Raw genomic sequence first — 12533 nt, forward strand, 5'->3', positions numbered from 1 at the left:
CTCTTCAGACTTCCCCTGAAAAATTGAGGGATATCATGAACCCCCTTTGGGAGACCAGGTTTAGAACCCCATAGCTTTCAAAGAGACAACTATGGGGGGAGTATGATAGAGGTCTATAAAATCATGAATGGTGTGGAGAAAGTGAATAAGGAAGTGCTATTTACCCCTTCACATAACACAAGGATGAAGGGGTACACAATGAAATTAATAGGCAGCAAGGTTAAAAATAACATACAGAAGGACTTCTTCAGACAATGCACAGTCAACCTGTGGAATTCACTGCCGGGGATACTGTAAAGGACAAAAGTACAACTTGGTTCAAAAAAGAATTAGATAAGTTTATGGAGGATAGATCCATCAATGGCTATTAGCCAAAATGATCAGCAACTCAACCCTATGCTCAAAGTCCCTAAAACTCTGACTGCTGGAAGCAGGGACTGGACAACAGAGGATGGATCACTTAATAAATACCCTGTTCTGTTCACTCTCTCTGAAGTTTCTGGCACTGGCCACTGTTGGAAGACATGACACTGGGACAGATGGACCACTGGTCTAACCACGTATGGCCATGCTTATATTTTTACGTAACGTCATGCAAGTTACACAAAAAAGGAAGAAAAAACTCTCTCAAAACTACCAAAATCCACTATTAACTACAAACACACACACACACACATTTATAAAGCTGAGAAGAGGTGCTAAGTAAGGGTCTGAGTGTACAGGCATGGACAAAGCAAAGGTTTCTGTATACCCTCCACCACAACAGTAAAGAAACTGATGATGTTAGAGTCTAAGATTACAAGACCATAAGGATCACCATTGTAATCATCTAGCCTGACCTCCACTATAACACAGTTCACAAAACCTCCCAAAAATAATTCCTAGAGCACATATTTAAAAATTGTCAGTGATGGAGAATCTACCACAACCACTGGTAAATTGTTCCAGTGGTTAATTACTCACTGGTAAGCCTTATTTCCTGCTAAACCCAGGGCTGTGAGTTCAATCCTTGAGGGGGCCACTTAGGGATCTGGGGCAAAATCAGTACTTGGTCCTGATAGTGAAGGCAGGGGGCTGGACTTGATGACCTTTCAGGGTCCCTTCCAGTTCTATGAGATCAGTATCTCCATATATATATTTTAACTTCCAGCCATTACATCATTATACCTATCTCTGCTAGACTGAAGAGCCCATTATTAAATATTTGCTCCCCAAGTAAATACTTACAGACTAATCAAGTCACCCTTTAACCTTCTCTTTGTTAAGCTAAATAATTGAGTTCTTTGAGTCTATCACTATAAGGCATGTTTTCTAATCCTTTAATCATTCTCACAGCTCTTCCTGAATTGTGGACACTAAAACAGGACACTGTGTTCCAGCAGCAACCACACCAGTGCCAAATATAGGGATAAAATAACCTGTTTACTCCTACTTGAAGTTCCCCTTTATGCATCCAAGAATCACATAAGCTCTTTTGGCCACAGCATCCCAATAGGAGCTCATGTTCAGCTGATTATGCCCTACGACTCCCAAACCTTTTTCATAGTCACTACTTCCCAGGATAGAGTCCCCCGTTCTGTAATATGACCTACATTCTTGTTCCTAATTGTATACATTTACATTTAGCCATACTAAAACATTTTGTTTTCCTGCACCCAGTTTTCCAAGCGAACCAGATTGCTCTTAATCAGTGACCTGTCCTCTTCATCACTTACCACTCCCCCAATTTGTGTGTCTTCTGCAAATTTTACCAGTGATGCTGATAGGTGTTCTCTCCCAGGTCATGGATATAAATGTTAATTAGCTCAGGGCCAAGAACTGATGCTGGAAATACACATGCTTGATGAAAATTGTATTTGGAGACCTAACAGTTGGCCAGTTTTTAAACCATTTAAAGTACAAGATTTTAATTTTATAAGAGACTCAAGGTGGGCGAGGTAATCTCTTTTATTGGACCAACTTCTGTTCATTAAAGAGGCAAGCTTTTGAGCTCCACAGAGCTCTTCTTCAGGTTTAATCCAGACAGTTGGTCCAATAAGAGATATTACCTCATCCACCTTGTGGGTTTCATATCCTGAGACCAACATGGCTACAACAACACGGCAAACAACAAAAGTTAATTTTATATCGTTCTAATTTTTTTTTAAATCAAAATGTTGTGTGGTACCAAGTCAAACACCTTACAGAAGTCTAAGTATATTACACTAACACTATTACCTTTATCAACCAAACTTGTTATCTTATCCAAAAAAGATATCAAGTTATTTTGACGGGATCTATTTTCTATAAACCCATGTTGATTGGCATTAATTACAATACCCTCCTGTAATTCTTTATTAATTGAGTCCCATATCAGCTGCTCCATTATCTTGCACAGGATTGGTGTCAGGCTGCCAGATCTATAAATTACCCAGTTCATCCCGTTTACTTTTTTTAAATATTGGGACAACATTAGATTTCTTCCAGTCTTCTGAAAGTTCTCCACTGTTCCAAAACTTACTGAAAAGCAACATTAACAGTCCAGTGACCTCCTCAGCCAATTCTTTTGGAACTCTTGGGTGCAAGTTATCAGGCCTTGCAGATTTAAAAATGTCTACCTTTCGCTTTTGTTTAACATCCTCCTGAGATACTAGTGGAATGGAAAGAATGCTATCACCATATGATGAGACTAGATCTCTCCCCACTCCAACACACCAAATACAGAACAGAAATATTTATGGAACACTCCTGCCTTTACTGCATTATTATTTTTAATTCAACCATTTCCCTCCAATGATGGATCAATACCATTGTCAGGAGTCTTTTTGTTCCTAACATTTTTTTAAAAACTTCTTAGTGTCCTTAACTCTGCTGGCCACAAATTTCTCCATGTGTCCCTTAGCTTCCCTTATTATTCTACAATTTCTAACTTCCAATTTATATTCACTACTATCAACTTCCTCTTGATATATAGATATAGATAATGTAATTAATGCCAATATATATACAAAATTTAAAAAATTATTTATAGCTCCCTTCACTTTCCCTCTAAACAAGGTCTGTTTTAAACCAGTAAAACCTTCTTCCTCTATTGTGGCTTTTGAGGCATCTAGTAAGGTGTTCTTAAATGATTCCCGAATTCTCATCTACATTTTTCTGATTAAATTCTTCCAACTAGCTGACTTGGCTCATAATTGTTTTCAGCTTTGTGAAATTTGCCCTATTAAAACACCAAGTATATATATTACTGGTCTGGACTTTATTCAGCTTGCACATTATAAACATGATCAAGTGACAATCAACCATATTCACTCATAGTCTCTTATACGAGTGCCAAATGGCATTACTCATGCAACGTCAGAGTCACAGTTTTCAACAGGGTTTGTGCTACGAGCACACTGTTCCCCTTAAGTGGAAATGTACAGAGGCTCTCAAAAAAGATGATACAGTATTCAGAGCAAAGTTAACTTGGACAGGTTCTACATGCTGACTATTTTATGGTATAAATTTAACAAACTACATATTTAACCAGAAAACTAACAATGATACATGCAGTATAAGCAATGTGGCTATTTTAACAATAGTGTAGAAATCTTATCTTCCCCACAGTTAGTTAGTGCTAATAAAGTACAGGAGAAGGTAATGGTGGGGGTCTTTTACAGACCACCAAATCAAACCAGAGAACAGGATGAATTACTCCTTAAACTCCTCCTCTGAAACGTGTGGAAAGAAAACTCTTACGGGAAATATATGCTGGAAGTCTCATGCAGATAGTAATTAAATATCATTAAAGTTTCTCAAACTTATTTAAGATGGTTTTCTAACACAAAAACATGTACCCATGTCAGGACTACTTTGGACCTCATTACGGTGAATAAAGCTGAATTAATCACTGGACTCAGAGTTTGTGGTTGACTAGTGATCACTTATGACCTGATTATATTGCGGGCAAAAAGATGATTCCAACCAGTAAAATACATACTTAGTACTTCAAAAGTGCTAATTTCCCAAAGCTAAGGACAATTATGAGCAAAACTGATTGGGAGAAAAATTCAGAAAGAAAAACGTCAATAAAAATGGTGAGTTCTTTAAGAAGAGTTTATCAGATGACCAAAAAGTTACAATTCTACTATCAAAAGAGAGGACAACTTTGGCTAAAACCTGATTTAGTGCCAAAGTGGAGGCAGTAATTAGAAATGAAAAAGCAATTTATAACACATGGGAAATAGATAGCAGTAGATAAAAATTAGAAGTTAAATGTGCTGAAAATTGATAAGGGAAGCTGAAGGCATCAGGGAAAAATATATGCTTGGCAGGACTGTGGACAATAAAAGGTGAAGGTTTTATTTTGTTTTGTTTTAAGTATGTAAGCAACATAAGTAATCCTAATAATGGAATAAGCCCATTACTAGATGGAGATGGCAAAATTGTTAATTAGGATGCAGAAAAAGCAGGGTGTTCAATAAATCTTTCTGGTTTGCATCTGAAGGGAAAAAAAAGCAGGATAATGAATTCATAATACATGAGGATGATGAAGCACCTTCCAGTCACTTAGTAACCAAGGAGGGCATTAAACATTATTTACCAAGGATAAACATTTAAATCAGGAGGCCTAGATGACTTGCACCCAAAAGTCCGAAAGAGTTGGCTAGGAAGATATCTGGCCTGCTGATGTTAATTTTTAATATATCCTGTAATACAGAATAAATTCTAAAAGACTGGAAGAGTACTAACGTTGTGCCTATATTCAAAAAAAACGGCAAGTGAGATAACCTGGACAATGGCCCACTGACATAAACCCCAGGCAAAGTAATGAAAAGCTGATACTATATTTCTACCCTTTAATCTGTTATAAATTGAATCTTGTAAATGCCAGTAAACATATCATTAGAGAAAAAAAGATCAAAAAATCTGATTTCATTCTTTGATGAAATTACAAGTTTGGTTGATAAAGGTAACTGTGAAGACAGATGTAATATACTTACACTTTTGTATGGCATTTAACTCCATACCGCACATCATTCCAATTAAAAAATTAACAATAGAGCATACACAAAATGGATTAAAAACCGGCTGACAGATGTCAAAAATTTTACACCAGGGAATTATCATTGAATGGGAATATTTCAAAAGGGGTTCCATAGGAATCGGTATTAGACTTTAGTCCACATTTTCAGCTGTGATCTGAAAGTAAATATAAAAACACTACTGACAAAATTTGCCTGTGACCACAAAGATTGGCAGAGTAGTAAATAATGACCAGGACAAGGCAGTCACACAGAAAGATCTGTATCTCTTGGTAAACTGGAGCCATTCAAACAAAATGCATTTTAATACAGCAAAATGCAAAGTTATACAGTCAGGAAACAAGGAATTCAGGCCGTATCTAAAGAATGGGTGGGGTGTCTGTATTCTAGAAAGCAATGACTCTCAAAAGGATATAGGGGTCACAGTGGGCAAGCAAGTCAACAGGAGTTTCCAGTGCAAAGCTGTGGCTAGAAGGACAAATGTAATCCTTGGATAAACAGCGGAGTTGTGAGAAAGAGTGGGGAGGCAATTTTACCTCTGTATGACACTGGTGAGACCAATAATGGAATATTGTACCCAGTTCTGGTGTCCACAAAAAAGTAGTAGTAGTGACTTGATTATAATATATAAGTACCTTCACAAGTAGAAAATACTGGGTACACTAAATGACTATTTAATCTAGCAGAGAAAGGCATAACAAGATTCAAGAGCTAGAAACTGAAGCCTTCTAGAGATTATTTTGAAATGTATTATTAGATATGACCATTCCTTAGAATTCATGGGTGTTCTACTATTTGGCCCCAAAATGGTGGGCAGTTTGATAAAGTCAGCTAGTAATAAAAGTTGGTTATCAATAAAAGATAATTCAATATAAGAGGATTTCAATAAAGGTCTTTAAGTCACAGAAGAATGAAAACAAGATTGAACTGATTAACTGTTCTTAACAATTACCTTGATCAACTCCAGTTAGCTGGTGATTGGATGTAATATTCTTGGCAGGTTCTTCTGAATCTTCATAGCCATACCCTTCTTCTAATCGCTCAGCAAATGCTGAGGGTTTGTCACGTCTTGAGTAAATAAACTGCGCAGCTACAACAACCAAGAGCAGAGTATTAAAAATAGTTTCCCTTCAAACAAGTATCCCATTGTTTGAATACAAAATTTAGCTAAAGAAAATATGTATTGATGGTAGCCTGCATTAATTAATTTGGAAAAAAAGAATCTCATTTTGTAATTATTAGCCTAGAGGACTGCACTGGGCAAAGGAGAGTCCATACTTAAATACTCCGGATGGCCCCCTTCCACCAAAAGAGGAGACCCCCCCAATGCAGAAGTCAATATCCATGTACCTTTAAATATAATGCACAATTCTACCCAGTTCAGTATTCTGTAACAAAAAATTAAGTTTATGAAGACTTTCAAAGGCCAAAAAAAAAAAAATATCTAGACCAAGAGTGCTCAAATATTTTTACTTAGGACTCAACTTATAACTTCATGACCCCAAATCTCAAGAAGTTTGCACTGTTTCCGCTTAAAAAATAAGTGCACTGGCCATAATTAGTTTGTTTTAAAGTCCAGTGTGATGTAGGGTTAAAGTAGCATATACTAGTTTTTATCTATTCATAACAAAGTTTATTCAATTAATTCAGCCCATTTTTCTGTTCTTGAGCTTTAATTTTTTACAAATACAGCCCATGAATCAAAGTACTTTAGCACATGTTTAAATTTTAAACACATGCATAAATCTCACCCCTAATAAGCAAAGCACCTAAATCATATACTTAAATGCTTTGCTGAATCCGGGTCCTAGTCATAATTCATAATTTTTCAAAGTTTATGTAAAGAAATTTCAGACTAGGAGTTCTCTGAACATTCACTATCTGCTATATTTTATTTATGGTGTATGAGCAGACTTTTGAGACATTTGATTTTGTTTCTACTTTGTCACTGGATGGCTAAAGCTTTTTAAATGAGAAAAGCAAGCCTTGTCCACACACAAATATTCTAGCTTCCATGCAAAAACAAGAGTTCAGTGACTTTGCACACATTGGTGTAATAATAAATAATAATAATTTGCACAAATGTTCACGAGTAGCAAAAACACACACCATACAGACATGGTCAGAGAAAACAGATATTCATTATTTGACCGTGTAATATTCCCACAACTCCAACTTTTATACTGAACACATACAAATTTGATTATAACTTCTTAAAAGATGAGATTGTCTTATCAAATGTTTCTTAAATGCACATCACCCAATGTTTTACATTTAATCATCTTAGTTGCTGCAACTATTTGCAAAGCTATCTTTCTAGATGTAACCAGCATTAGGCACTTTTAAATAAAAGCTTACTGTTGAAAGATTTTGTAGGGTGCACACAAGCCCCAGCACAGCTATGCAACCCACTTGTTTAAAAACAGAATACATTGAGTGTCTTTTCGTTTGTTTCAGAGTAGCAGCTGTGTTCGTCTGTATCCACAAAAAGATTTTCGTTTGTTTCTTTGTTTACAAGGTGAGAGGACCTCCTCACACCTTACAAAAAGGACAAAAAAAAACCACCAGAAAAGTTTAAAACTCAACACAAAGCAATTTAATTTTAAATAGGGGAACATGACGAAAAATACTGTAAATACATATCTATGTCTGCAACTGCTTACTTTAGAATAAAGAATAACCAGAGTGACAAACGACCATATTTTTAAAGTTATTTAGTTGCCTAAACACGCAGATATGTGTCTACTGGGATTTTCAGAAGTGCCTAGGACCCTAATTCCAACTGATTTCAATAATGCACCTAAATACTTTTAAAAATCTGGCCCACATAGCTTTGTTCTGGGAATAAATATATGTCTTTGCAACTGCTGCTCCAATCACATTCCAAATATAGCACTACTCAGCCAGCCTTGCCTTGGTTGACTTCTCAGCTCTTTTACTCATCAGAAAATCCCAATCTTCTCTATAATTTATCATCTATATTTCTCCAAATGAGACTTGCATAGACAAACATTTGGACTAACCTGTTGAAGGGGAAATACAACAATCATCCTCTACTGATTGGCCATAAAGATCATCATCTTCAAAATCTAAGAGGCAGAAACAGAAAGAATTAATCTGCATATAATTTATTTTTTAAATATTTAACCAGTATGGAATGTTTAAAAGCGGTTTCTTAAATATTTTTAAAAACCCTCTCCCTGATTATATAATTATTCCATTTTAATATTTCAAAGGTACATCAATAAAAATTGTCTTTTTGATCAGCTATAAGTAAGAATAGTAATATATATATAGTTAATACTCAATAGACTACGTATAGGACAGTGGGAAAAAAAATCAAGAATCCTAATTCCTTTTCTGTCCCCCTCTAACATGGAACCTAAGCAAATCATGGGACTGTCTGTATATGTATATGAATATATATATGAAATAAAACAACAGTCAGCATATTTCCTACTAGAATATTTAACTTCAAGGAAAAATTTATAAAACCACATACCCAAAGTACTTTCATGTGCACTGAGCATTCACACACGCAGGATGATTTAGTAGAAGATACAACAGAACACACTTACACAAAAAAGAAAATGTAACTACAACTGTACTTTTATTACTGTACTATATTATATAACAGGGATTGGCAACCTTTGGCACACGGCCCGCCAGGGTAAGCCCCCTGGCAGGCCGGGCTGGTTTGTTTACCTGCCATGTCCACAGGTTCAGCCGATCATGGCTCCCACTGGCCGCGGTTCGCCGCTCCAGGCCAATGGGCACTGCAGCACATCCCCTGTCCCGTGCCACTTCCCGCAGCCCCCATTGGCCTGGAGCGGCAAACCACGGCCAGTGGTAGCCACAATTGGCCAAACCTGCAGACGCAGCAGGTAAACACCCCACACACACACACAACGTGGAGCCTGCCTTAGCGGCGAGGTGCCGCTGCCACCCCAGAGCCGCCCCAGGTAAGCGGCACTGGGCTTGAGCCCGCACCCCAAACCCCTGCCCTGAGCCCTCTGCTGCACCCCTCCTGCACCCCAACCCTGTGCCCAGAGTCCCCTCCTGCAGTCCACACCCCTCATCCACTCCAACCCCTTGCCCTGAGCCCCTTCCTGCACACTGCACCCCCTCCCACACTCACACCCTGCACTCCCACCCACATCCCAACCCCTTGCCCCAGCCCTACAGTCATGGCCCTGCATGCAATTTCCCCACCCAGATATGACCCTCAAGCCAAAAAGATTGCCCACCCCTGCCTTATGCTGTGGTCTGTTCTATAACTTCTCCCCCATATTTCTGTGCATCTCTCCTTCTCCCACTCTCATTTAAAAAAAAACAACACAATGAGTTCTGCATTTTTTTAAATTTATCATCTCCTCATATTAGTTATTCCAAGAATAAGACCTCTGCTGGCTTTTAGAGAAGGAACAGAAAATGTTTAGCACTGAGTAAGCATCCTTCCAGCAATGGGATTGCTCATGTTTTTTGTAGGTTTTCCTTCTATTTCCTTTTAAATATGAATTACAATGTCATTAAGTAATAACCATATCCTCAGTTGAATAAACTCTTTGGCCTTCTTGGGAAGAAGCATGATCTATTTTGAAGGAATGAGCATAAGATTGAGAGCCAAAATGTCCTGGCTCTTTCAATGACTGTTCCATCTCTTGCCTCACTTCTCCATCTATAAAATAGGAAAATACTATAAGAGTACTGAGAAGATTAACAGAAAAGCTGTATGGACATGTAAAGCTATGTAAGGGTAATATTAATTATTTCTAATAAATAAATCTAAGTTTACTCGGATCAGGATATGGCTCTCAGAGCTCATTAAAAGGAAGCAAATAATACTAATAATATGGAAAAGGCAAACTTATTTTCAAGGCTTAGTATTTATAAATACATAGTGAACATAATTATAAAGAACAAAATATATACTAAAATATTGTTTAATAGATGCTAGTGCACACTCAGTTTAAAATAGTTTTATAATTGGTTTTAAAAAGTCATGAAGAATGAAGTAGCTATCATGCTAAGAAAACTATGCACACTCCTTAATAACAGCTTCTACACCAAAGCAAATGTTGTACCCTTCCCTACAAAAGGCACTCAGATCAATCTGGGGAATTAAAGGCTTATTGCTCTGACTACTTGATGTGACATGGACAAATCAGCTTCTGTAAAGAATAATCATACCTCTATTAGAATTATTTGGGTATTTCAAATGGATAATGGAGAACAGGTTGTCATAATTATTTGGACTTTCATTAACCATTTGACAAAGTTCCTCACAAGCAGCTGCTAAGGAAACTAAGTAGCAGCCATAGGGTGAAAAGTAAAGTACTGTCATGGATTAGAAACTGGTTAATGGCGGCAGGGTGATGCATTTTTCAACATGGTCAAAAAATAACAGTGAAAAGTGTCCCACGGTTCCACACTAAGACCGGTGTTTATTAATATATTTCCTATTAATCTGGAAAGGGAGCTGAGCAGTGATGTGGGAAATTTTGCAGCTGAAACAAAATTACTGAATTAGCCAAGAGGAGAGCAAATCACGATGAAATTCAAACAAAATGAACAAATACACACTGATAAGTGCAATTCCAGTGTTAACAAATGCAAGGTAACACACATTGGAAATAATAAGGAGATGTCAATACAAGAGAAGGAAAATTGCTTCATTTTCTCTCTCTTGGTATTGACACCGCCTCATCAATTATTTGGAGTGGACAACATCCACTCTGACTGAACTGGCCTTGTCAACACTGGTTCTCCACTTGTAAGGTAACTCCCTTCTCTTTATGTGCCAGTATATTCAGGCCTGTATCTGTAATTTTCACTCCATGCATCTGAAGAAGTGGGGTTTTTTTTACCCACAAAAGCTTATGCCCAAATAAATCTGTTAGTCTTTAAGGTGCCACTGGACTCGAACAAGAAGATGGAACACTGGTTTGATCTCTTATGGTAATTCGTGTGTTCCTATCCCCAAACCAGCAACAGGTATGTCTAATTTTACATAAATACATGATCTAAACCAAAATTGCATTACAACACAAAAAACAACATTGATCTTCTCTTTGGACATTAACTACCAGATTTATTCATAAATAAGTGTGGCAATTACTACTATATTCATTTTTACCCATTTGAAAATAGCTCCCTCTCCTTTTGTATTTAAGATTTCTAATTTTTGAAAAAGTAAAGGAAGAACAGCTGAATTATTAAAAAGAAAGCTGCCCCCCAGGAACTCATACTGCATCAAGTGAGCACAAGAATAGTTTGATTTTGCACTGGGAAGGAGATGGATTTTCTTCTTTTGTTTTCCCTAAAATTTCCCAATTTTTTCACATTCGATACAGCTTTAGCAGAGGCAGCAATGATGGGAAAGCTAGTGTATATATGTATAAATGTATATGTATATGTATAAATGGTCTCTCCTGACCCTAATTTCCATGACGAATAATCTTCACTACTGGAATGCAAAAGATTTGATACGGCCAGTCCTGCAATAAAAGTGATTTTTTATTTACCTAGACAAAAATAGAAAATCGCATCATCTATCCAAAAAGTAAACTCATAGCAAAACCCAACTATGGTACAGGTAGCATGCCCCCACAATATATGTCTCTCTGTGTGTATATATGTACATACCTGTATGCATGCCAAAAACTAACAAATTTGGATACAACACAATTCATAGACCAAGTTTCTTATGTACATAATAAAATGTTCATTATATGCATATAGCAATTAAAGACCGCAATCCAGCAAACACTTACGCAAGTAACTTTAGATGTGTGAGTAGCATAGTCTCAATTAAAAGGATTACTCACGTGTAAAGATATCCATGTGTGTTTGCAGGATTGGGACCCAAGTGTTTAATAGGAAAACTGAAAACCACTTAAAGGCAGGGACATTTGTAGAGTTTAGCCTCATCGCAGACTAGGTGAAACTGAGTTAATCTCCAAGGGGTGAAACAATCAATCAGAGAAATCCACAAGCAAGTCTTAAGATTTGTCTATGTTAGGTTAATTTGCACCAGTGATGCAAACTCCTAATGTAGATGCACTGATTGATGTAGTGTCACTTACACTGGTGTAGTTCTAATAACCTATAAATGCCACTAGTGACTGCATGACCTGAAACTCTTATTTTCATAATATAGTTTAAGGGTGAACAGATACAAATTAGACCTGAATTGCTGCAGGAAGCTACAGACCCTGGTAAAAAGAAGTGCAAAATCATTATTTAAAACCATTGATATAGTTACCCGGGTATGAGCACCTAATATAAATTGCAGTGTAGGTAAATGAGATAGTATACCAAAGAAAGCTGCACTAACGCAGGTGTTCATAAGAATATAATTATATGAAGTCAAACTTAAAATACACAGAGCCTTAAATACTCCCATCTTAAGACAAGTTGTCAGCTGCTTTATTACATGCCCTGCAAATTCCCTCTTCGGGAACCTGCATGTCCTCCCCAAGAGATTAGGGGCATCACCCAAACCTAAAACGCAGAGGAAGGCAACTG

The 12533-nt window shown here is 37.1% G+C and overlaps 1 protein-coding gene across 3 annotated transcripts in view; it reads right to left on the reverse strand.

Annotated features, from left to right (window-relative positions):
* HBS1L (HBS1 like translational GTPase) overlaps window positions 1-12533 on the reverse strand; it is a 131778-nt gene that overhangs the window by 96854 nt on the left and 22391 nt on the right. For all 3 annotated transcript variants that reach the window (XM_045009685.1, XM_045009686.1, XM_045009687.1), the window contains exons 5-6: window positions 8030-8095; window positions 5959-6096 (exon numbers count right to left, since the gene is read on the reverse strand). In XM_045009685.1, the coding sequence (XP_044865620.1) occupies window positions 5959-6096; window positions 8030-8095 (204 nt within the window). The remainder of the gene's footprint in view (window positions 1-5958; window positions 6097-8029; window positions 8096-12533) is intronic.

This window comes from Mauremys mutica, chromosome 3 (assembly GCF_020497125.1).
Source record: "Mauremys mutica isolate MM-2020 ecotype Southern chromosome 3, ASM2049712v1, whole genome shotgun sequence".
Classification (NCBI taxonomy): Eukaryota; Metazoa; Chordata; order Testudines; family Geoemydidae; genus Mauremys; species Mauremys mutica.